Genomic DNA, 25,752 nt, shown 5'->3' on the forward strand with positions numbered 1-25,752 from the left:
AGGATTTGCAAGGTGGGAGAGGCAAATGAAGAATTTTGCATTTGGACGTCACATTCATTGAATCACATATTCTCACCCTTCCAACTCCCAGCACACCAGTTCTTCCTTATCAGAACCTCTAGTCCTCTGACCTCTCATACTTTCTCTCATTCATCACTTCCCTCCTCATCCGGTAACTAAGGCGGTACTGCCGCCACTGGTAATCTGGGCCAGTAAACCCGGAAGGTGTGTGGGGCTTTGCGCATGCCCAGCCACTACGCGCAGATTGGAGCCGCTCGGAGGCAGGACCAGAGTGACGTCATAACGGTGCGCCGCTCCGCGGCGTCCTAGCAAGGTCGCTTTGCAGAGCGGGAGCGCGCGTAAGTGACAAGACCCTGGTTCGGGGGCGCGCCGTATCCTGCTGCCTTGGTATCAGCGGCGACATGTCAGGGTATACGTCCGACGAGAAACTGCGGCTGCAGCAGCTGCGAGAGCTGCGAAGGCGATGGCTGAAGGATCAGGAGCTGAGCCCCCGGGAACCGGTGCTGCCCCCGCGGAGGGTGTGGCCTATGGAGCAATTCTGGAATAAGTTTTTGCAGGACGGGGCCTCCTGGAAGAACGTGGTGAGTGACGGCCCTCCCACACACCCACCCTGACTCCCGCCCCGTCGCGGTCCCCGGCCTGGCTGCTGGGACGCCTGCTCACTGTAGCCACATTAGGGACTGAGTCGCTCTACCCCCGAAAGTTCCGGTAGTTCCCCAAGGGAGAATCAGGTTCTACCGAGACTTAGGTTTAGCTGGGACGCTCTCTGGTCCCAGGAATCATGGGCTGGGAGTCAGGAGTAAGGAGTCCGGAGCTTGTATGGCTTTGGGATGGTCTTGCCCTTTGGCTGTCAAGTGTGATGAGAAGGAGGCGAATCTTCGCCTGGGTTTTACAGGACACTGCAGGCTTGGTTCTCTTTTGACTGTGGAGACCTTCCCTCAGAGTGATGGCCAAGGATTCACTAGAGTTAAAATTCAATGATTTTAGTATTTGAAGACACTTGTCTGATTTTTGAGGTTGAGATTATAGAGACCAACTAACACTGCACTCGACTACCAGAAGGCACAATGAGCCTCTAGCTGGTAATACAGCTCTATGTAATGATCATAAAAGAAGGGGTCCTATTGGTATGCTGAGTGAGTCATATTCAAGAGCCCCCTTTCTTAACTGGTACTACGTACGTTGAACACACGCTTTCATTTAAGAATGCCATTCCTGGACTTTGCAGAAAATCACTCACTCAAGTGCTATCTTTATTTTCAGGGTCTCCTGACATTTTCTTGAGGTCGTTAATTAAATCACATCAATTATGAATGATGAATGCTGTATCTTAGAATTCCTTGCGAGTTTGGCTAATAATAATGGTAATAATATAAGTAACACTTCGGTGCTTACTTTGTGCCTGGCACTTTGCTGAGGGTTTTACATGTGTTAACTTTATTTAATTTTTTACTTCTGTAAGGTAGAAACCATTCCTAATCCTCATTTTAAATATGTGGAAACCGAGACTTGCAAAAATTCAGTGATTTACCTGTGGTCCCAGGGCTAGGAATTGAAGAAGTTCACTTTGAAATCCATGTGTATCTTATTGTGCTACAAAGTCTGGTGCAAATTTTTTTAAGAAAGTGGTATTAGATACTTATTTATGATGGTAAAATTAAACTCTAATTCAACTCTCCTCTCTTCTCACCCTTTGTATCTCTGGCATTACTTAACTGATTTGGCAGCCACTGGTTGAAAGTTGACATCCCACCCGTCAGCCAGTGATGTAAGGAAGTAAATAATCATTTGTTGAAATCTGTCTTACCTTACTTTGAATTAACTTTTTCTTTCATAATCATATCTATTACAACACTTAGAATCTAGATTGTCTTTTCCCTGACAGGATAGGTTTGTTTCAGTCAAATTGGTTGCCATGGAAAAGTTCCATTTTTAGCTGTCTTTTGCCTTTCTTTTTAAAAATACTGTGTCTGAAGGCACCTCAAAGTGAGCTCGGAACACCCTTATCCCAGTATGTAAAACATTCTTTTTCCAGCATTAGTGCACTCAAGGTTGTCTGCCCTACACCTAGAATGATACAAGTGGTGTTGATTATGGGTATCTGAAATTGATAAATTAGGGAAATGACTTTACCTGAAAATTCTGTAGTTCTGATTACTCTGGTTAAATTGATTAGAATTATTCTTTCATTATTTATGCCATGTTTTATCTTAAACAAACTTATAATAAGGATATTTTTAGAAGTCTTTTTAAAAACATATTTATAAACACAGTACTATAGTTTTGCAGAACGCTGCTTGTCTTAAGCCTCCTTTGCTTTGAACTCTGTAGGTGTCACCTAGCAGGCACTATGTTTAGTAAGAATGTTCGGTGTGTGAGGTTAGCTACAGACTATATGGAAATATATAGCATTTAGAGATTTTACAATAATCGTGATATTGTTATATCACTGATGCTTTTTTTTCTGCCACAAATGTATAAAAAATAAGATATCTATTTCGTTTATGTTTTTCCCCCCCAGATCTATAAGACGTACCGACACAGTATCTTTGCTTTTACTCATATACTGATCCCTGTCTGGATTATTCATTATTATCTCAAATATCATGTGAATGTAAGTGTGTTTTAAGTATGTATTTTTCAGAATTTATTTTTAATATTGTACAAAATTATTTCCTATGTGGCTATGCCTTACCCAGCTCTACTTAGTGGAAATAATCTGCCACTTATAACTGATTTTGAATTACTTTGAATCCTTTTAGGTAAAAGGTTTAATGAAACTTAGGTAATGTATGGTTTTTCAAAAAGTTGATCTTTATATTAGTTGTTTACAACTTGAATTGCATTTCCTCATGAAACAATGTTTAAATGATCAGAAATGTAGTTGACCTAATAATGCTGGTGCAAACTCGGGGTCCTGAGTTGGAAGGGAGAAAATAATTTCTGCTCCTTTTTTTTGAGCACAGATCTGGTATAAGATAAAATTCACAATAGATAAAGGTTATCTTTGTCATCATTTCCTTTTCCTTTGCTCTGTCTGGTTTTTCACAACTTACTTTCTTTAGAATTCAGCATGTCCAAAAGCTTGAATTTTTTTCACTGAAAGATCTTGCATTGAACTGAGTCTGTTGCCATATTTTAAAGGCTAGGGATACCCTGGTGTAGGGTGTTAAATCCCAGGCAGGGTGAGGAAGGAGCGCATTTTGGGGAGTGGCATGGAAGGGAGAGTGATGGTAGTTGCCCAGCATGGAGTTTTGTAACCCAAAGAGTGAGGAGGGCATTCTTGTGCCCAGTGAGGAGGGTTAGATCCTGAGTGGGTTGCTGAGGGGGTAAGGGGACAGGGAATTGGTGAGTATACCTGTTTGGAGAGCAGCAGTGTCAGCAACCTGGTGGAGGATATTGGAACCTGAGCAAGGGGAGGAAGACATCAGGAAGGAGTGTGGTTTGGGGCAATGATGGAGTTGGCAACCCAAAGTAAAGTGTCAGAATCTGAATGAGGTGAGGAGGTTATTTATACTGGAGTGTGATGGTGGAGAAGACAGGAGATTGGTTATATACAGGATGGTTGATCAAATGAGAACATATGTTGATGATACTGGAACCCTGAATTCTTATTGTCAGAAAAGAGAGTTATGCATATGGAATACAGGGAGAAAACCTTGTGGTACTGGAATGGAATTGGAAGTATTGGTGTGACTCATGATTTTTAGTATGTATTGATAAATATAGTCATAAATATAGCTGTAAATGCAGATATTACCTAGCCCTGTCCATTGATAGGGCCTGTGAGCATTGCTACCCCATGCTATCAATAACTAGCACATCTAGCAGCTGGGCTTATTTTCTAAATATAGTTTTCCACTGAAAGGATCCAGAGCTCCTTGGAGAAATGGCTGATTGCAGGGCTGGGGCAGGGAAAGTACAAGATGAGCTTGTGCCAGAAAGTAAAGTAGTGTGTTCAAAGAATGATGGAGATGAATCAAAAGGACAGAGTCAGCTTGAAAAGACTCCCACTGGAACAAATTTGAGCAGCAGAATAAATGATAGTAATAAATGATAGCCAGCTGTATAAATAAAATGCAAATCCATGAGTCCATACTCATATAAATTAATTAATTAATAAATAGATAGAAGCGAAAGCTTTTTTTTTGTACAGTAGAGTAAATAAGAAATGGACAAGAAAAGTCACCATTTGAGAATCATCATAGAAATATTTTATTCAACCAGGGAACATCAAAAGTTGCTAGAATTAATCCCCAAATTACTACCTTCAACATACTTATTTGTTACAAAGGGAAAAAGAGTAACTTTGTAGTGGAGGAAACCTGGCAGACATCATCTTAATCAAGAAATCTAAATTACATTACCAATAATGGGACAGACTGAAATTGTGTACTGCTTGATAGGATGCAATAAGAAGAAAACAATATGTTTTGTGATGTTCCTGCCAAAAATGTATAAGCTGAATCTAATTGATGGACTTTTCTGCATAATAATTGGCTTGTTACCTTCAAAAATGTCAAGATCATGAAAGTTAAAGAACCATGGAAGATTTGTTCCAGATTGAAGAAGACTAAAGGGACTTGTCAACTAAATGTGAACTTGATTCATGGGCACAATCTGCTTCGTCAAAAAAAACAAAGAGGGGGCTTCCCTGGTGGCGCAGTGGTTGAGAATCTGCCTGCCAATGCAGGGGACACGGGTTCGAGCCCTGCTCTGGGAAGATCCCACATGCCGCAGAGCAACTAGGCCCGTGTGCCACAACTACTGAGCCTGTGCGTCTGGAGCCTGTGCTCCGCGACAAGAGAGGCCGCGATAGTAAGAGGCCCGCGCACCGCGATGAAGAGTGGCCCCCACTTGCCACAACTAGAGAAAGCCCTCGCACAGAAACGAAGACCCAACACAGCCAAAAATAAATATAAAAAATAAATAAATAAATAAAAATGCAATAAAATTTTTTAAAAAATTGACCAATGATGAATTTTTAAAAAAAACAAAAAACAAAGAGATGGCATTGGCAGTCAGAACTTTAAACAGCCTACACGATGGATGGAGAACTGGTTATATAAGAGGGGAGTTTTTGATAACTCCAAACAGTTATGGAGACAAGTGATAAAATTTGAATGGGTTCTTCAGACTAGACAGAAGGTATTAATAAATCAGTGTTAATTTCCTGATCCTGATGGCTGTATTGTGATTATTTTAAGAATATTGTCCTTATTTGTAGGAAGTACATACTAAAGTAAAAAACCAGTCAGCAATTCACTATGAAGCGATTCAGTAAAAAAAAGTTTGGGACTGCCTAACATATTGTAGCTAATCCAGTTGAGGTTTGCTTTCCTGTAGCCTGATGAAAGGAGAGTGAAACAAATAACTGGGGTTCTCAGAAAATTCACTCGTATGTCACTTGTTCTCTGTTGACTGTGTGGGTTCTTTAAATTTCTGATTGCTGACAACACCTTTGCTTTCTTCACTAAGATTACGTATGTTGATCATCAACTATGGAATGCCTAGTATGTCTTCCTTTATTGCTGTGGAAAGAATATATAAGACGAAATTCCTGACCTCAAGGAGTTTATAATAAAGTTGGAAGATAGGTATGATTTGGGTAAAAGTATGGAGGAGAAAATCTGTTCCACTTAGAAAAACAAGGAGTTAGTAGTTAGCATGGTCTTGTTTACCGAAGATAGGATTGCCTAGAACTGCAAGTCTCTTGGCTTAGTAGGGTGGGACCAATAAATGGAAGGTCCTGAAAGCTAGGCAGAGGAGGTTGAACTTTACATGGTAGGCAGTGGGAAACTTTCCATTTTTAAATAGGAGAGTGAGTTGATAAAGTGATATATTTAAACATAAAAAACATTGATATGTAGGGTGAACTGGAGGGAGGAAAGTATTGACATCAGGCAAATCAGCTGGAGGCTGTTGCAGTTTAGTAGATCTTAGTTGATGAGAATCTGGTTAGGGCAGAGATAACAGGAATGAAAAAGTAAAGTGAAGCCAGAAGATACTTTTTCAGGAAGAAATAAATTAAGTCAAGTTTTATTTTTAAGTATTTATAGGACATATTAATGACCCTAAAAAGGAAAATCTTTTTAAACTTAAAAATCATACATCTAAATCAATTATGCATTTTAACTAGAATCCTAAAACTAATCTTTTAGAATCTCTAATAGCCTGATTATCTTAAACATTACAAATACTCTATATCAGAATATATGGATTGTCCCAGTGTTTTCAGAACTTATTAAATTTGACATTCATCTCTTTATACCCTGGGTTAATTTACCTTGTCATATCTGTATTTAACTAAATATTTCTAGGATTGAAAAAACACTTATCTCCTAAGAGAAGAAAATTTAACAAGCTGCAGTTACTGGGTTGACAATTCAAGACATTAATATGGCTGCTTATCTGAGGGATTCATACTTCCAGGTGATTTTTCCTGAGCCACAGATGGACGTAATTAAAGGTTTTATGTCAGTAGATGTCCCAAAGCCTCTCTTTTACCTTATTCTTTGTCTTGGTTTGGGTAGGCCTGCATCCTCTATGTTGCACCCAGTTTACTTCAGCTAATACCTTTATACTTAATTGAATTTAACATTCTCTCTGAAGACATTTCAGTATCTTCTTGCCTCTGGCCAGTTTTTAGAGACATTTGAATGTTCTCACATTGTATTCTGAGTTTCTCTCCTGCTTTTGGCTCCAATTTGCCTGAGTCTTACATCATGCCAATAATCTTTTAAATTTTTTGGTGTGGTATCTTGTACAGATGTGCATGCTTAATAAGTACATTTATTTAGCACCTCCTATGTGCAAGGCACTGTTCTTAACACAGGGATATAGCACTGAACAAGGCAGATTGAGTTCCTGTCTTCATGAAATGTTTAGCGAGACTGGTAATAAGTAGATAAGCAAAGAGGTATATAATGTTATAGCAGGTGATAAGTCTATAGAAGAAAAACTAAGGGTAAAAGACTAGAGAATGACAGGGGCTGCTATTTTTATTAAGCTTCTTTGAGGAAGTGCTATTTGAAAAACACAAATGAAATGAGGATCTGGACCAAGCAGGTATTTAGGAGAAGAGCATTTCAGATAGAGGAATCATTAAGCATAAGGGCTCTGAGGCACAAGCAGGCCTAACTGATTGTATTAATACAAAGGAGCCACTGCAGCTACAGTTCAGAGAGATAGAGAGAGAGAGAGAGAGAGAGAGGATCAGAGAGGTAGCCAAGGGCCAGATTGTGTTCTTAGAGATCACAGCAAGGACTTTGTTTTTTTTTTTTTTTTGTAAGAATTATGAAACTTTGAGCAGAGGAGTAACAGGAGTGATGCATCTTAAAAGAATCACTCTACTCTGCCTGCAGTGTGGAGAACAGACTGTAGGGAGGGCATGAGCGGAAGCTGGCCGACTAGTAGGTGAAGAAATGATAAAGGCTTGGACAAGGGTAGTAGTACTAGAGGTGGTGAGAAGCAACTAGATTCAGGATAAAATCTCCTCCTGCTGAGGAGTCAGGGTTTTGGGCCTTTGTAACGAGGAGAGTGAAAGTGCCATTTACAGAGATAGGGAACAGTTTGGCACTGAGGGACGTTAAGTGTTGGACCTGATTAAGTTTGCAATGCCTGTTTGATCAAGTAGAGATCTTGAGTAAATAATCAGATGTATGCGTCTGGAGCTTAGTGAAAGTTTGGGGCTTAAGTTAAAAATTTGGGATATGAGAAAAAAAAAGGGGAAAAAATTGGTGCCAGCGTTTCTACTGAAAAAAAAAATGGGTTATGATCTATTTTATTTTAGAAGAAACTCTAAAACTATAATTAACAGAGCATTACTTTTATTGCAGACAAAACCATATGCCATTGTTGAAAGGAAGCCCAGAATATTCCCAGTAAGTCTTAAAACATCTCTGGTTTTTCTTTTGTTTATTATATTTCTCTTTCCTTTCCCAAGTGATCATTAGACTAAAATTTTCCTTCTCACTGAAAGTTTAAGTGCCTGTTTTGTATATTCCTAAAAAAAAATAGGAGGAAATAATGTGAGGTAGCAATTACAGTTGAACTTGGGATGTGGGCACATTTCTTTTCACCCTGGCTGTAAAGCTTGTGTGACCTTTGTAGTCCTAAAGTGAATTGAAGGTACCAACAGGTTTTCACTGGTGCCGTTTCACGTAGGGTTAAGGACTTAGGGCGCTAGCCTGAGCAGACACCTGAGCATTGTAACAGCAACTAAATTCCTCTGTTATTATTTCCAAACTATCATTTCCTATGGCAGTTTGACCATAACCTCTCCATCTGTGAATTTATAATCTGTTAATGTGTGCTTTAAATTTTATGTTATGAATATGTAGGCTATTATCCTAATTTAAAATAAGTCTTCATCATTAAAAGATTACTTATTAGTCCGTTGGTATTTTACTAGCATTGTTTAGCAGAGTCAAATACATGTTATGTTCTTGTTCCATTTCCTAGTCACAGATAATGAACTACAATCAATCTCTAATTTTAGAAAACAAAACTCGATGTAGATTCTTGCTTCTATCAAATGACATGGTCACAATAATCCATTGACGACTACAACTGAAGGGAATTTTAGGGAGAACTACCAAAATTGGCTAACTCTTCCAGTTGGAATTCTGCTTTAGGAAATAGTAGGGGATTTCTTCTGTATTTCATTGTGTATAATTGATGTGTGTCAGGGCCTAGGTAGGCTCAATTATCTTGTTGGTTTCAACAAGTTAGGTAATTTATTTATTCTTCCATTTATACATTTGTTTATCATTTATTTTGCCGTTACTGTTCAAAGGAAAAGAAGGAGGACTCTCTTTAGAAGACCATATAGTGATTCCATAGCATCTCTCCTACTTCCGTATTTTTTGCCACTGTGGTTCTTTCCTGTTTCTGTACCATTGACGCCTTTGAGAAGCTGCCCCTTTGAAGACCTGAAGAATGCTCATCTGTACATACCTTAGAATAGGATAGACAGTAACAAACAACAAAAGTTTATTTTCTATTGACATCACAGACTAACATAGTTCAGACAATTATAGTGAGGCCATTGGGACTATGAGGCTCCAAGATCATAGGGAAAGAGAGGGCTGGATGTCTCAGGGGATGATTTCAAGGTCTAAGCTTGGAAGTAGCTTACATCACTTCTCTTCATGTCCTGTCGGCCAGAACTCATTCTCATGATCCCACATGTCTTTGTGCTTTTTTATGTTTCTCAGCCTCCCATACCTGGAGTCTCTGCCACAGTGTATCCTTCTAGTCAACAAATAGCTCTTTGCTTCCTTCTTCCCACACACATAACACAAGTCCCTTTCCTAGGGAGAAACCCCAAGGTCCCATTACATCACTGCAACCTAAGATCTTCAGATGATGTATAGTAATATCCGTCAGGGTTATTCTTGGAGATTCTTCTCTTGGAGATTTGAGGATCAATGGCAAGTGAACTGCATCCCTTGCCTCCCAACCACGCCCATTATTCAATGATGGAATTTGGACAGCATAGCAGTCACTTGGCTCTGAAACCCCAGTGGTCAAACACTGTAAAGACTCCTAACCCCTGTGTGTGGGAAGTTACTTGAACAGGACTGATTTTGCTTCTGGAAGGAACACCTTTGTTCATTGTTCTTCATGGCCCCTGGCTCAGTCTAGGGGGATTCTTTCTTTCCATTATCAACCTAGACCACATCTAAAATGAGTACTGGGAAGTATGCCCTCCTTAGGGTTGTACAGCCTTTAAAGTCTACCTCCTGCTCACAGAAGGTTGAGGGGCCAGAGGTTGTTTTAATCAGAAATAGTCATAGGCTTTTATTGTCTGTATGTTTGGTTTCTTTGACCATCTAGTTCTCACATTTGGCAGGCATGGAAAGAAAAATACTTGGTAGGAGTCTAATCTTTTTGCTTCTAGTCAGTCCCACATGCTAGTATCTGTGGTTTCTATACATAGTTATCAAGTTGTCTCATTTCTTTGTCCTTATTCTCCTGCCTCTCTCAACTCAGTTGAGAGGCAGCTATGTGGAGGCCACCAGAAACACACTCTAGTTCAAGGGCTACCTTTGTTTCAGTCTGATCTTTGCCACGGTGCTGGGTCCCTCTGTTTACTGAGTTTTATTGGGCTTCTGTTTCTCAGAATCTTTTCAGTGTTGTTACTGTTTAGAGATTCAGAAACAATCGATCTGATTTTCTAATATTGCAAGGTCCTGAATTTTTAGATTCTTATTTTTATTTCTCCTTTCAAATCAGCCACGTCTTACCTGAGCTTATGTTTCTTAAAATACATTACTAAGGCAGCCACTAGTAGTTAAACACATACTGTAACGTTTTTTCAGGTACTTCTCCTAGAACCTCAAGTTCATTAGACAGTCTGCTTCTAAGTGATTAGTGCCTTTTATTTCCATCTTATAGCCTCCAATGCCAGTGTCCTTGTAGCCCCACTGCTAAGCCAGTGCCATGTGGTTCAATTTTTATTACAGCAGCATTAGTACCACTTCAAGTTATTAATTTCTGTGTTAGGGTAATGCTAGCCGTGGTAACAAGTTTTCCCCCAGGTATATAAATAATGGCTTAAACATAATACAAGTTTATACAGTCCTGAGCCGTACCAGGTCAGGGAATGGTAGGTGGTGATGGGGATAATTCTACTCTACTAAGTCAATTCATGGACTATCAGGCTGATGGAACCTGCTGTCTTAAACAGAGAGCTGAAATTAAAGCTAAGTACTTTGCCTAAAATTATACAGCTTGTCAGTGGAGGGTTCCAGGATTCACACTACTTGGTTCTGGCTTTAAAGTCCATGCCCATTCTGCCATACACACTGTATCTAGGTTTGGAAAGACACCCGAACCAGCTGCCCAAGGAAAGTTTGCATTCTGTCTCTAATATCCATTCTGAGCCAAACGGTAAACTGGTGACTGCCCAACACATTCAGTTGCCGGGAGTACATTACCGCCTTATATTGAAGTGAAGATGTTTACCTGCAGCTTTCTAGGGCTTCTGTTTCTTGGGGCCAAGCAAATAAAGATTATCCTTTTATCACTTTGTAAAGACAACTTTCATGTCCTTTCTAGTCATTTTTGAGTGAAACTTCCCCTATTCTTTCCCTTACACCTTAAGATTTTGAATACTGGTTGCTCATCTTTAGACAGCTTCTGTTTTGCCTGTGTCCCTTTTAAAGTGTGAATGCCAGAAGTGAACTAGATTTTCCAGATGAGGTCTGACGAAATGGAACTATCACCTCTGCAGACAAGATTTTTCACTAATGCATCTTTTTTTTTCTAGGGTGATACAATTCTGGAAACTGGAGAAGTAATCCCACCAATGAAAGAATTTCCTGATCAACATCACTGAAGATTACTTTTAAAATTTCGAAGGTGTTTGAGCCCAAGTTTGTTGCTACCTTACCACACTTACTGAATATATTTTCTGGAAAAGTAACTTTAATAAAGTTTACTCAGATATGTGTTGTCTGTTTCTTCCCAAACTGTACGATTCTCTCTGTACAATTTGAGACTCTTTGACTTACCTAACAATAAGTAAAAACTGGACATGCTAAAAAAATGGTATGGGCAATCACCTACTTTTTCTGGCCATTTTTAATTTGGAAAACAGCATGTAGAAAATTATTGAGTCACATGATAGTTTTTTCTTAAACAGTACTTAATCTACTGTGATGTGAAGGTATACAATGTAATGAAATGTTGCAGTAAACAAAAGAACAGAAGTTTCACACACTTTTAAAGGCGGCTTTCTGAAGCATTTCAAAAGTATTTTAGAAACTCTAGATTAAAAGGCCTAGATGTAGGTTGCTTTGTTATGTGAGAACGTAAAAGACAAATCTCTAAGCATATAAAAAAGTAGCATATTAGTGGTTATTATAAAGGACGGTATACAAAAATGAATTTCAAAGCATTTTAAAGATTTTACATTAAATCGAGACACGTGTCAGATGAGCATGAGGTAAAGAATTGTATATGCATGGAATCAAATCCAGAGGAATTACAAATTTTCATTCATCCCGAAGATTTTGGGTATTTCTTCCTTAGCTGTCGTCGTGCAGCTACAGTTGATGCATAGATGACGTATCCCCAGGAGAGCAATACGACCGCGAGGAGCAACTAAGAAATGCAAGAGGAGGAGTAAAAATAAAAACATGTGAGTGGCACTTCCTCCTCCCCCCCCCCCCATCAGGTTGGTGGGAATTTTAGTGACAAACTCGTATAAATGTGGTTCCGGAAGCGAGTACACCAAGCCGCTCTTACGTAAGAAGCGGAAGAGCGTGTCCTCCCGGAAGAGGCGGAGTCGAGGTGAGGGAGTGAAAGGCTTAATTCAGCAATGGATTTTGGAGTTTCTGGGCGCTGAAGAAATAGCGGGCTTTCACCCGTGTGCCTCAGGAGTCGACCCCGTGGAGCCCCTCCAGGCCCGGGACCTACCGCTGAATAAATCCGGTCCAGGGTGCGGCGACTCACTGGCTTCATGGTAAGGAGACGGCGGTGGTCCGCGGGCACGGGCGGAAGCCGCAGGCCCTAGAGTAACCTCCGGGGCGGTGGCTGCCGGGCGGCGGCGGCCATCTTTCAGCCGGGCGCGAGCGCCCGCCCACTCGCCTTCCGGCGCGTTTCCCCTCGGCTGGGCCGGCCTCTTCCGCCCGGAGCTGTGGGCGGTGTCACGTGACCCGGGGCCAAGCCCGCCTTTCGGGAAGGAGGTGAGAGAAACGAGAAAGTATGTTGGAAGTGTTTTTTGCCACTTAAGAGGGATAGGCTTGACTCGTCAGCCGGTCTTCCTTCAGTTCCAGAGCAGTATTAATACGAGATAAGGTACCGTCGTGTGCATTTAAAAGTTTATTTGGAAAAATAATCCACGATTTAAATACTACGCCGACGTCTCGCGCTCAAAGAATTAATGTTTCCTTCCGGATCTGTTCCCACAATGTAGGTAGTTCGTGTATTCATCTTTGATGTAAACAAGAATACCACCCGCTTTTATATAACTGACGAATCGTTGTGGGAATCCCTGTTAATTGAGCTTTTCTTCAAGAAACAAGTCTTTGAGAACGCAATGGCTTGTTGATGTCAGTGATACTTTTAAGAAGAAATAACGTGGCATGAATTACCCGGCAGAATGTAGCTGCCAATCAGCAAGTGTTTATTGAACGTTTCTATGCTTAGGACGGTAGCACGATCAAATATTAAACCGAAGGACAGAGTTTGGCACGCGGAGCCAAGTTCAGCCCTAGAATGTTCGGTACACTCACATTTAAGGCGAAGAATGGGACAGAGGGCAGCTTTAGGCTCCAGACATCTCTGTAATCTCAGCTGTCGCCTAAACAGAGTTTTAATGCAGATTTTGGAGAGTGGGGAAGGGTAAAAACGTTATCTGTTTTGGGAAGATTTCAAGGCCCTATTCTCTTAGGTTAAATCCCTGTTTATCCCTATACTGGAGTTGATCTCTCTCCGAAAACTCTAGGCCTCTGATTTGGGTATTCCATTAGAATCCCGGTGTTGTTTCCTAACTCTGCAGCCGGAGGTAGTCCCTTAGCCTCCGGGTAACTCAGTTCCTTTATCTATACACCAGATACAGTTTTAGTAACTTTTCACAGAGTTTGGTGAGGTTTAAATGAGACTAAGCTAGTTATCGTGTCTTCCGGGTAAATTAGAAGCGAACTTTAAACTAGTGCCCCTGTAATCCCCAGAGATTAGTAGCAACCAGAGTGACGGTACAATAGCGATTTCTGCCTCGGAGGGTCAGGTCGTTCTCATTCCAGGAGCTCTCATTCCAGGAGGGGGTTGGGGGAAGGGCCGGGTTCGGGCCGAGCGCGCTAAGCCCCGCCTTCAGTGCCGGCGTCCTCTACCGCGCATGCGTTACGCAGGCGGGTGCTGTGTTTTGACTTGCTGGGGGTCGCGGAGTGGGTTTCGCTTTCTGCCACCGCTTTCTGCCACCGCCCCCAAGCAGCCATTGGTGATGAGCGCTTTACGTCGCAGGGGTCGCAGCAGCCGCCGGGGTCTCCGCTGTCTCGCGAGGAGGGTGAAGCGCCCCTGCCTACTCCCGCTCCTGAGGGCCGGCGGAGAAGTCGCCGGGTTCGCCTTCGCGGGTCCTGCCGTCACCGACCCAGCTTTCTGGGCCGTCGGGAGCTTGCCACGAGCTCCCCAGCCGGGCCTGCGCCTGTATCCTCCGAGGTGAGTGAGATCGGGAACAATGGGGCGCCGGGGTCGGAAGGGCTGGGCGATCTGAAGCTCCCGCCTGCAGCTAGGCCCAGGGTCGAGGGAGCTGCGGTGCGGGCCTGAGGCGCCGTGGCGGGCCGGCGGGCCGGCGTCCCGGCGGCTCCCGCCGCGCACCTGTGGATCCGTGCCGGTGGGCGGGGGAGGGCTGCTTTCCGAGAAGCGCTCCCGAGGGCGCGAGCCCAGCCGTGTACTGGAAGGAGCTTGGTCTCCGGGGGGACAAGCCGACACAAAACACAAAACGTTCGAGCCTGAGTCGTGGCATCGCCGCTGTCAGAGATGTGACCTTGGGCGGGCCCCTAATCTCTCTATGAGTATGTCTGTAAAACGGGAGTAACGGTATTTTAGTTCGTTGTGATTATGTAATGCACGCGGTGTTTATCTTAGATCCTGGCAGTTGGCAGTTCTCAGCCAAAGGAAGTGACTGTCGCCGTGACTGTTGGAGTTTGTACACTGTTTACACCCCGTGAGCCTGTGACTTCTTCATCCATCAAGTCAGCGCAGCTTTCCTCACGGGCTGCTGATTGGTAGACTGGAAGGGGGCAGTACTGAGATGAGGCAAATAGTGATTTGAGAGGAAAAGTGAATAGAATTTTTGGTAGGTAATTTTCAAGATTGTTTAAGATAAATTCAGAAAGAGTTACCGAAGATTTAAGTTAATAGCTGTGAGGGTTGGGCTTTTTAGTTTGTTTTTAGTCAGTGACTTTGAAAGCTACAGAGTCAGCCAAAGCAGTCATGCTTATCTGGAATGAGTGGCTTTAGAGGGGAATGGTTCCCAAGCAATTCTTTTTATTGCTGAAACTGGAATTAAATTTCGTAGGGTCTGGTCAGTATTTAAGTTTTCTAGCGTCTCGTTAGTAGATCCTGTAACTTCTGTTTGATTTCTTGGAATTGGTGATTAGATTGCAGTTCAGAGACGTACATGATTTCTTTAAGGTCACAAGAGATTGGGCCCAGATTGTTTTTAATACTTGATATATTTCTAGTTCATCCACTTGTGAACCCTTTTTAGCCACATTGCTTAGATATATTAAGTACAATGTTGATATTAATATGAAAATCATTTAGTTATAGACTGTCATCTTTCTGGGCATTTTATAATCAGTTATGGATGATGGAAATGATCAAAATTAACTTTATTTTCACATAACATAGGAAAACAGTATTAAGTTCTTACTGCCCACCAAGCACTATGCTACAGGTTTATGTGGAATATATCCCTTCACACAGCCACCTTTTCAGGTGGGTACTGTTACTCAGCCTGTTTTAGAATTGAGAAAATGTAAGATTTTGTGAAATAAAATAACTTCCTCAAGATCACGCCACTAGTAAGTGGTTTTGATTCTCAGCCCTGGCTGTACGTTAGAATTAACATCACTCCGTCAATGTAATCAGCTAGTGATTAAATTGTATATACAGTGATAATAAGGAATGCCGTAGAAGATACTTTTATAGGAAGTCTGGTTTTATTAAATATTTAATTCTGCAGAGCATTCCTAGTTTATATCCCTGTGCAGTTTTTTAAATGTCTGGTTTGTGGTCTAATTTAGATTCTAGCCTCCCGACTCTATCACCCTCCACCTGTCCACCCCCACCCCCATCCATTTTCCCTAGATATGTATGCTCGTTGATTATCTGAAATTTCCCCCAACATGTGATATGGAGGGTTTTTATCCCTGTTAAAGCCAGCACATTTGAAGATTTGGGGAAGGGAAGGTTTTGCTTAATCAATTTATTCTAAAGATGGTAAACTTTATTTAGAATTTGGGAGGCAGTTAAGGAAAAGGGTTCAGAAGAACTGATTAACTTATCCCCTATGGGGAAATTAATTTGAAGTCCTAATTCCTAGAGTGCTCGGATAGAGAAACTTTTATCACAGGCTTCTTCTAGAACCTGAAGCACTAAATCTATCATCAGGTCCACCTTTGCTACCTGACCCGGAACTCGCCCGCAGACCTACAAATCTTAAATCTGTCTCCTAGCCATCCCTGTTCTATGCCTTAATTTGTATTTTTGAAACAGTTTTGTTGAGATACAATTTATATTTCATCCATAAAGTTCATTTCTTTAAAATATAAAATACAGTGGGGTTTAGTGTATTTATGGAGTATATTTGTGCAACTCTAATTGAACATTTTCATCATCCTAGAAAGAAACCTCATAACCCCCCCACCCCACAACCACCAGTCTGCTTTCTATCCATTTGCCTATTCTGTAAATTTCCTATAAAATAGCATACAACATGTGATCTTCTGTGATTGATATTTTTTCATTTAGCATAATGAAAAAACTCAGCCATGTTGTAGCATGTGTCAGTACTTTATTCCTTTTTATTATCAAATATTCCATTGTGTGGAGATTCTATATTCATCAGTTGATGGGCATTTGGGTTATCTCCACTTTTAAGCTCTTAGGACAAACACTGCTATGACTATTCACTTACAAGTTTTTGTGTGGGCATGTTTTTGTTTCTCTTGCATGGATAGGTGTGGAATTGCTGGGTCATGTGGTAGTTCTATTTCATTTGAATTAGCACATATTTTAATTTTAGTATTTAGTGATGATTTTGAAAGAGTAAATTCTTTATATGATGATTTATATTCATTGCCATTATTTGGTGTTTCCGATGAATGCCATTCTTTGTACCGAAAGATATTCCTGTATAGAAATACAAGACAGGACTAATAATTTGTTCTTTTTTACCTACTATGGATGATGTTACTCGTCATTCTTTAGACTGGTGCTGTCAAATTGGTTAACAGACTTATACAACTAGGGAAGGGAGGACTAAAATTCCATTAAAAAAATTATAATTAGTTGAGATTTTGTTTTATTTGAACTTCAAGTTATTACCAAATAATTTTTTTTAATGAATGCATTCTGGGTTGTAATTTTTATGTGAACTGGAAATGTTTAGTAAACACTAAAATTCTGTATTCCAAAGAAACAAATTAAGATAAAATGTATTAACTTGAATTTCACCAGTCTTTTTAAAATTCTAATTATCCCCTTCTTATATAGAGTAGCAAACTAAAGTCCAGAGTTAATGTGAATTTCTCCAGTTGACGGAGTTAGTTTTAGGTGAAACCTGGTCTTCAATCCAGATCTGATAATCTCTCCAGTGCCCTGTTCACTCTTCACTCCTTCCCCTAATGCACATGCACAGTCTCTTATCCTAATAGTTTTTATTTTTAAGATTTTTTTTTTCCTGAGTAGGAGAATTTAAAAATATTAGCAGTAGGGGGAAATGCTGAGAAATTTATGTAATATTAAGGTTTCAGACTTTAAATATATTAGCAAAAATGCAATTAGTATTAATATATTTATAATTCTCTTCTATTTAAGAACAATGGTAATTTTTACATTTCCACTCTAGAAACAGAGGACTGGAAGTATTTGGAACCCCCTGAAGAAACTTGTTCAGCGTTAATTGGTTTCCTATTAAGTTATAGCTCTGAGAAAGCTAAGACGCCCCAGATGAGCAGTTTAATTTGAAGTCTATGGTGAAGTACTTATATTTTACAATAATATTGATAGGTTTTTATCATGGGCTTTGTTTTTGTTAGACCTAGGTATGGCCAGTGAGTTTCTTGTTTAGAAAATTGCAGTTCTATTATTTGACTAGATAGCAGTTGACTCATGATGGGACTTTCTGTGATGGTGGAGAAAGATCAATAATAGGCCCAGGAAAACATAAAGGAAGAAACTAATATTTAACGTCTATAAAATGATTAGTATAGAAAGCAGCTAAAGAGGGATTTTATAAGATAACAAGGCCAAAATGTAATGCAACTAGATTTCAGCTCTGGAAAATTCATTTTGTAAGTTATGGGTCTATATAAACTGACAGATTTAAAGCAAACAGAACTAATCTTTAAGATTCTAGTGATCCTTGTGAGAAAAGATAAGGAAGGAGGCTGAAAACATGATTTCAAGGTACTTAGTGACTGACTGGATTAAATAAAAAGGCGAAGAAAAGCTTCTTAGGGATGCTGAAAGGAGTCAGTGATGAACTGAATGTAATAGTGTAGTAAGAATAGTGTAGTATAACAGTAGTGTAGTAATAATAACAGCAACTAACATTTACTCAGCAGTTGCTATAAGCCAGACACTGCCCATGAGTGCTTTTATATTTTGTTATTTCATTTAATCTTCACTAACAGATCCTTTTTTGTGTGTGAAAGAATCTTCCACTAAAAACCACAGAATTGGTTCAAATAGGTGAACTTTCTGGTATGCAAATTTTCTCCCTAAAGCTGTTTTTAAAGATACATGCATAATACTTACTACAAACAAAACAATTGAGTAGTCCGTAGTGTTTGGGGCATATGTATGCAAGATATAAAACCGTGTGTAGAAATAACTCCACCTGAGTGGAGTTATTCTCATAACCTGAGAATTACGATATTTTTGGTTTTTGTTTTCTAGAGAAGGATGGCGGGGGCGGCGGGGAAGCACATAAACGGACATTTTAAAAAATCGGGAAAAACCATGAGAAAATGTTAGCTGCTAACTCTGAGTGGAGGATACATGGGTACTTGGTATATTTTCTTTTGCACTTTTTTGTATATATCAAATCTTCCTCAAATTATTTTTTAAAAAAGAATAATAGAATATTATATAATATTTGAGAGCTTACTATGGACCAGGCACTTTTTCTAAGGGCTTTTTTTTTTTTTTTTTAAAACATCTTCACAAATCCTGTGAGGCAGGTTCTAGTATCAGTGAGCTACACATGAAATTGAAGCATAAGGATGGTAACTAGTAACTAATCCATAGTCACACTGGTAATGTGCAGGAGGATTCAAACCCAGGAAATCTGACTTTAGAGCTTGTGCTTTAAGTACTGTATTACTATGCTACACTGCCCCTTTATGTTACAAAGACAATAAACTACTTAACTATTTTTACCAAAGTATGTTTCACAGTCATTTGCATTTTTTTCAGATTTAGTCATTTCTTTTTTATCAGGTTACTGATGTATTTTTTTCCCTTTTACAGATAATGGCATCAGCCGCTAAGGAATTTAAAATGGACAACTTTTCACCTAAAGCTGGCACTAGCAAATTGCAACAGACAGTACCAGCTGATGCATCTCCTGATTCTAAGTGTCCTATATGCTTGGATAGGTTTGATAATGTGTCTTACTTAGATCGCTGTTTACATAAGTTCTGTTTTCGCTGTGTACAGGAGTGGTCAAAAAACAAAGCTGAATGTCCACTATGTAAACAGCCCTTTGATTCTATTTTCCATTCTGTGAGGGCAGAAGACGACTTCAAGGAGTATGTACTAAGGCCTTCGTACAATGGTTCTTTTGTTACCCCTGATGTTCGACGATTCCGCTATCGTACAACTATGACAAGGGAACGAAGTGCTTCTATTTATTCACCTAACAGTACCATGAATAGAAGAACAACAACTCCACCAGATAGTGGAGTAATATTTGAAGGGTTAGGCATTTCAGCAAGAGCTAGAGATGGTGAAATTCCTCCATTTATGAGACAGATTGCAATAAGGAGGCCAGCTACTGCAGATGAAAGATCTTTGCGGAAAATTCAAGAACAGGATATTATTAATTTTAGGCGAACTCTCTATCGTGCTGGTGCTCGAGTTAGAAATATTGAAGATGGTGGCCGCTATAGGGATATTTCAGCTGAATTTTTCCGTAGAAATCCGGCTTGCCTTCACAGATTAGTCCCCTGGTTAAAACGTGAACTCACAGTTCTCTTTGGAGCTCATGGATCATTAGTGAATATTGTCCAGCATATCATCATGAGTAATGTTACTCGCTATGACTTGGAGAGTCAGGCATTTGTGTCTGATTTAAGGCCATTTTTACTTAATCGGACTGAACATTTTATACACGAATTTATCAGTTTTGCCCGATCTCCATTTAACATGGCAGCCTTTGACCAGCATGCAAATTATGATTGTCCTGCTCCTTCATATGAAGAAGGTAGCCATTCTGATTCTTCGGTCATAACAATATCTCCCGATGAAGCAGAGACCCAAGAGCTGGATGTTAATGTAGCTACTGTTAGTCAGGCACCATGGGATGATGAAACTCCAGGGCCATCTTATTCAAGCTCAGAGCAGGTACATGCTGCCATGTCTTCCCTTTTAAATACTTCCGACAGTTCAGATGAAGAACTTGTAACAGGAAGAGCCACATCTCAGATGCAAGTAGTACAAACCAATGACAACATAAATAACGACAGTGATTCTTCTTCAGATAATTGTGTCATTGTTGGGTTTGTTAAACCACTAGCTGAGAGGACCCCAGAACTTGTTGAACTGTCCTCTGATTCTGAGGAGTTAGGTTCCTACGAGAAAATGGAGACCGTGAAGGCACAAGAACAAGAGCAGTCTTACAGTTCTGGTGATAGTGATGTTAGTAGATGTTCATCTCCACACTCTATCCTTGGAAAGGATGAACAAATAAATAAAGGTCATTGTGATTCTGGTACAAGAATCAAATCAAAGAAGGAAGAGAAACGGTCTGTATCATTGTCCTCTCCCAGAGACCTGAGCTCATCCATCAGAGGAGACAGGGTATATTCCCCATATACCCGCAGACACAGAAGGAGGGGAAGATCCAGAAGTTCAGATTCATGTTCCCAGGGTAGGAGTGGGCATGATCAGAAGAATCGTAGGAAGCATCATGGGAAGAAAAGAATGAAAAGCAAACGATCCAGAAGCAGGGAGAGTAGCAGACCTAGAGGCAGAAGAGACAAAAAGAGATCAAGAACTAGAGATAGCAGTTGGTCAAGAAGAAGCCAAACTCTGTCTCTAAGTAGTGAAAGCACAAGCAGATCAAGATCTCGTAGCAGTGATCGTGGTAAAAGAAGATCACGGAGCAGAAATCGAGATCGTTACTATTTAAGAAATAATTATGGAAGCAGATATAAGTGGGAATATACTTACTATAGTAGAAACAAGGACAGGGATGGCTACGAATCATCTTACAGGAGGAGGACTCTGTCCAGAGCTCACTATTCCAGACAATCTTCAAGTCCAGAATTTAGAATTCAGTCTTTTTCTGAAAGAACAAATGCTAGGAAGAAAAATAATCACGGTGAAAGGAAATATTACTACTATGAAAGGCATAGATCAAGGAGCCTATCTAGTACTAGATCAAAGACTGCATCTACAGGGCCTGACCGGGTGAGAAATGAAAAGCCTGGCGGGAAACGAAAATACAAAACACGGCATTTGGAGGGTTCTAACGATGTGGCCCAACCATCTCGGGAATTTGCTTCTAAAGTAAAGGAAGGTCATTACTCAAAATCTTCATCAAAATTGGATGGAAGCTACAAAAATGAGAGTGACAGCTTTTCAGATAGCCGATCATCAGACAGAGAGACAAAGCACAAGAGAAGAAAAAGGACCCGGAGCTTAAGTGTAGAGATAGTTTATGAAGGGAAAGCTACCGATACAACTAGACACCATAAAAAGAAAAAGAAAAAACATAAGAGGAAGCATAAGAAACACCATGGCGATAATGCTTCACGTTCCCCAGTTGTGATTACCATTGACAGTGACAGTGATAAGGATTCTGAAGTAAAGGAGGATACAGAACGTGACCTTAGTGGTCCTCAAGACCCTCTACAAAACGAATTTTTGGTTCCTTCCTTGGAACCATTTGAAACTAAAGATGTAGTTACAATAGAAGATGAATTTGGTGTCCTGGGCAAGGAGTGTGATATTACCACACTTAATAACAACTTGAATAATGCCAACAAAACTGTAGATAATATTTCACCCCAGGCAGCTTCAATTGAACAGACTCTTGATGTAAGAGAAGAGAACATCTTTGCCTCTGATTCGGAGAGCCAGCCCAGTAATGTCTCTTATCAGATTGAGTCATCAAGGCGATTGCCATCTCCACGGATATCATTAATGTCAGTGTCTCTTGGTAGAGACCATGATATGTCTTAAAACTGCCAAAGCGTCGCATTGAGAATTCTGATGGTATAAAAAGGAAAAAAGAAAAAAGAACAATGTCATCTACTGCAGTCTGTTTAAAGATGACACTTGGTGAAAACTTTCCCCTTAAAAGTATTTTGTGATTTTTTTTTTGTGTGTGTTAAAAATTTGTAAAAATCATTATTTGTTCAAAAAATATGTATGTCCCACCCTCAGAGATATGCACTTTTAAGTGAAGAAAATGATATTGCTAGCAGTTTATTTAAAACTTGGGATCCTTTTTAAATAAAAAATATAAATTTTAGAAGTTATTTCATAAAGCCATATGGTATTGACATATTTTTAAAGTAGTCAATGAGTATTTTTGAATTTTTTTTTGAGAGTTATTCTGGAAATGTGTTATAAGCTAGGAGAATCCCTTTGGACAGTCTTTATTTTTCTTCTTAAAAATTTGTATGATTCAAAACCATTTCTTCAGGTTAAATTGAGGCATTTTATCTGCACAGTTTATCTTGACTTCTGCCAAAAGAAAACTTTAAATATTTCCTTTATATACTTGTTTATCTGGACTGCCAGTAAAGCAAATGTGTATTCAACAAAAGAAAAAATAAAACAGTAACACTTTAAAACAATCCAAAAATTTTCCTATGCAGTATTGATTGTTTTTTAAATCAAATTATTTTAGTGGAGCTAAACTCTTGTAAATAGTTAAGGATATCCTTGTTTTATAAATACTGAATTTCACAGTTTTAATGTGAACTACATTTAACCTCACAGTTTTAATGATTATTTTGGTTCTTTAATATGATTATGAAGAGTATCTTAATTTGCTGTCTTCAGCAAAATGCAGTTATGTAGTATGTAGCTTACTAAAAACAAAAAAACCCTTGCCTGACTTCTTTTATATTGGTAGTTCTTTTACACAAAGTGGCTGTGTTTGTTTATGTTTTATTCTGGTTTAGAGATGATAAAAACTGCTGTACATCTATAGCCTGACGTAGGATTGCCAGTGAACAGCAGAACTTGGATGAGATCTAAATTTAGCTGTCACTTTGCCTTGCTCCCATGTTTATTGATTGTTCAACAGAAATTGGAATGTCTGCTGTGTGTGGCAGGTTTTTAGGGATTCAGTGATAGAACAAAGCAGGTATATTCCCTTTCCTCATGGGATATATATATATATATATATAAACATCACAAACTATAAGCTCTCTGGAGACAAAGTATAATTTCCTGTAAGAGCATACAGTGGGGGCCTAATCTCAGGTGGAAGTAGTGGTTGAACTGAAATCCAGCACCTCTGTGGAGGTGCTGCTCCCTACTAATTCAGAGCCTTCATGCATAGCGTTTTTCTTCTGCTGGGAACTGAATTCTCTGGCTAAACTAGGTTAATGTTAAAGTGTGCCCCTCCACTCCATTATTTCCTCTCAATTACTTCCTCTAAACAACCCTGGACTCCTTTAGGGTATGCATCACGAGTTGCAGTTGATTACTAATGTCTTCTCTCTCACCAGTCTGAAAGTTCTTTGGCAACTGTGTGTGTTCTGCTATATCCCTTCTCTGTTTTCTTTCACATAGGATATGCTTAAAGCGCTTATTGGGTGGATGTATAGGTGCTAGAGATTTTAAAAATTGGCTAAGACCTGCATTCTGCTTTCGCAGAGCTATACTTTCTATAAACTCAACCTAACGCTGCATTCATTTAGCCTATTCATCCAAATTTGTTGTCCATGAGACATTTTATTTTACCTCAGGTTTTCAGTGTTTTTGCGACTTATTTCTGTAAAGGAAATGCAACTAGGCATTTGCACTTGCTCATTCATTGGGCAAGCACTTGCTCAATCTCATCCTCGGATTCACAACAGGAAAACTTGTTATTACTTCCTTGTCTAAATAGTCAAATTTGGCCTTAGCTGTTGGGGGAGGCAACCCAAGGGCTTCCCTAACCCATCTAGTCTGTACTAACAATGGGTGGTGTGTACAGAGGAGCACAATTTATGCAAGGTTAGCTGATGGCCTATACTTACTGGGAATTATTTTTACATCACGGGGAATAATTGCAGTCCCCTCTGCTGTAGGTTGGGGACACCTGAGCCAGCCGGTAATGCGTCTCTGGACTTGGAAAATTTTTTCAGAAGGTGCTTTGGGGTACTGGAAACCACCAGCACCCATTGTCCCCACAAATGGGGGCAGGGGATGAGAAATGGAAAAGGGTTCCTCCACACAAACCAGATTTCATCAGGATTCAGAGCATGGATCCATTTCTGTTTTTTTTAAATTTATTCATGTATTTATTTTTGGCCACACTGCATGGCATGTGGGATCTTAGTTTCCCAACAGGAATCAAACCCGGACCACGATGGTGGAATAGTGGAGCCCTAATCATTGGACCACCAGGGAATTCCTGAGCATGGATCCATTTCTAACATTAAGCTCATTAGACCTGTGTACTATCGAAATGGTGACATTTTTAATTACTATGATAATGTAGAGACCAGAAATTGTATAGACACATCTGGTGATGGGTGCCTTTAGGAAAACCCACATGGGCATGTAAATCATAATCAATATGTAACCTACTCTCAAATGGTTCAGAAGATGCGTGTATAGTTGGAGAGGAGTAATGATAAGTTGTGGTACAATTTAAAAATTGGTGAACGAGGGTAAAACATACAGAAATCCTTTGTACTCCTTGTAATTTTCATGTAAGTTTGAAATAGTTTCAAAACAAAAGTGCTTCTCTAGGCCTGCAGGGTTGCCTGCATGTGAGAATGTGTCAGTGAGTTATCAGCCTTGTATACCCTGCAAAAAGGAGAAAAAAATCACAAAGGCAAACGTGTGACTGTTAAAGCCACTTTCTCCATGAGAAAGAACAGAAGTCACTAGACAATCTACTCTTGATTCCATGCTCAGAAGCAAGCTTGTGAGGGTACAAAACCAAAGAAAGGAGAGTTTGCTTTATTTTTAAAACGTCAAATGGGAGGGAGAGAAGATTTTGGGGAAGGAGGCCCTAGAATAGGAGAAGTTAAAAATACAGGAGAGCGGTAAGTGCTGTAGCAAAGGGGATCCAGAACACGGGTAGGTGAATTAGTAGTGGCTATAGAAGCAGAGGCGAGTCTTACTCCAAAGAAGTGGCAGAAGGAAGTAAAAATGCAGAGAGACACTGGTGGGTAGATGATTAAGATGAGGTTGTTCATTCTCTGAAGCCTGTCTTCTCCATGCAGTAGGAAGCAATGCCATCTTCTGAGAAAGATGCATCCTGAGTAGGATTGGGCTTGAGGAGAGGAGTGGAAAAATGTTCCTTGAGGGTCGTGGAGAGAGGCTTAGTTAATTGCTGATGAGTGTTGAGGTCTCACCTGAGATAATGGGATGTTTAAATTTATGGGACCCTGGAATTTGTGATTTTGCCCTGGTAGCATTCAACAATATGGAAATAGAAGCAGAAACTAATGTTGGACATCTAGTATGCATTCAGTATTTCTACAGTGAATGAACAAATGGATGGATTTATCTATGGTTGACGTATTGCTGAATGTAAGTAGTAAAAAAAGGGGCAAGGGAGTTGAGGGAGATACTGGTGAGTGTAGTTGAATTGGT

The 25,752-nt window shown here is 39.9% G+C and overlaps 3 protein-coding genes across 6 annotated transcripts; 2 read left to right on the top strand and 1 right to left on the bottom strand.

Moving 5' to 3' along the window:
- Positions 1 to 288: 288 nt before the first annotated feature.
- On the top strand, positions 289 to 11,475 carry NDUFB6 (NADH:ubiquinone oxidoreductase subunit B6). Of its 2 annotated transcripts, XM_007176849.3 has the most exons (4): positions 293 to 602; positions 2,543 to 2,635; positions 7,860 to 7,904; positions 11,297 to 11,475. In XM_007176849.3, the coding sequence occupies exons 1-4, from the start codon at positions 423 to 425 to the stop codon at positions 11,363 to 11,365; spliced, it is 387 nt and encodes a 128-aa protein (XP_007176911.1). In that variant the 5' UTR covers positions 293 to 422; the 3' UTR covers positions 11,366 to 11,475. The 2 variants fall into 2 exon arrangements, with proteins under 2 accessions (XP_007176912.1, XP_007176911.1); XM_007176850.3 differs by lacking the exon at positions 2,543 to 2,635 and having other exon boundaries at positions 289 to 602.
- A 437-nt stretch (positions 11,476 to 11,912) lies between these two features.
- SMIM27 (small integral membrane protein 27) lies at positions 11,913 to 12,623 on the bottom strand. The gene is made up of 2 exons (XM_028165107.2): positions 12,448 to 12,623; positions 11,913 to 12,132 (listed from the first exon to the last, which is right to left on the bottom strand). The coding sequence occupies exons 1-2, from the start codon at positions 12,490 to 12,492 to the stop codon at positions 12,028 to 12,030; spliced, it is 150 nt and encodes a 49-aa protein (XP_028020908.1). The 5' UTR covers positions 12,493 to 12,623; the 3' UTR covers positions 11,913 to 12,027.
- Positions 12,308 to 22,795, top strand: TOPORS (TOP1 binding arginine/serine rich protein, E3 ubiquitin ligase). 3 transcript variants are annotated; one of them, XM_057548345.1, is made up of 4 exons: positions 12,694 to 12,828; positions 13,993 to 14,187; positions 14,617 to 14,827; positions 19,231 to 22,795. In XM_057548345.1, exon 4 carries the CDS (start codon positions 19,234 to 19,236, stop codon positions 22,165 to 22,167), a length of 2,934 nt encoding a protein of 977 aa, XP_057404328.1. In that variant the 5' UTR covers positions 12,694 to 12,828; positions 13,993 to 14,187; positions 14,617 to 14,827; positions 19,231 to 19,233; the 3' UTR covers positions 22,168 to 22,795. The 3 variants fall into 3 exon arrangements, with proteins under 3 accessions (XP_007176910.2, XP_057404328.1, XP_057404327.1); XM_007176848.3 differs by lacking the exons at positions 12,694 to 12,828; positions 14,617 to 14,827 and adding an exon at positions 12,308 to 12,493; XM_057548344.1 differs by lacking the exon at positions 14,617 to 14,827.
- Positions 22,796 to 25,752: the final 2,957 nt, after the last annotated feature.

The sequence above is a fragment of the Balaenoptera acutorostrata genome, chromosome 6 (genome assembly GCF_949987535.1).
Source record: "Balaenoptera acutorostrata chromosome 6, mBalAcu1.1, whole genome shotgun sequence".
NCBI classification, from domain to species: domain Eukaryota; kingdom Metazoa; phylum Chordata; class Mammalia; order Artiodactyla; family Balaenopteridae; genus Balaenoptera; species Balaenoptera acutorostrata.

Excerpts from the sequence above, each read along its gene's own strand:
- NDUFB6 (XM_007176849.3), top strand. The coding sequence starts at position 423 with ATGTCAGGGTATACGTCCGACGAGAAACTGCGGCTGCAGCAGCTGCGA. Across the intron at positions 603-2,542 it reads GGGCCTCCTGGAAGAACGTG|ATCTATAAGACGTACCGACA; the intron begins GTGAGTGACGGC and ends TTTCCCCCCCAG. Across the intron at positions 2,636-7,859 it reads ATCTCAAATATCATGTGAAT|ACAAAACCATATGCCATTGT; the intron begins GTAAGTGTGTTT and ends CTTTTATTGCAG.
- TOPORS (XM_007176848.3), top strand. Across the intron at positions 14,188-19,230 it reads CTGCGCCTGTATCCTCCGAG|ATAATGGCATCAGCCGCTAA; the intron begins GTGAGTGAGATC and ends TCCCTTTTACAG.
- SMIM27 (XM_028165107.2), bottom strand. The coding sequence starts at position 12,492 with ATGAAGCCAGTGAGTCGCCGCACCCTGGACCGGATTTATTCAGCG. Across the intron at positions 12,133-12,447 it reads TGGACCGGATTTATTCAGCG|TTGCTCCTCGCGGTCGTATT; the intron begins GTAGGTCCCGGG and ends TGCATTTCTTAG.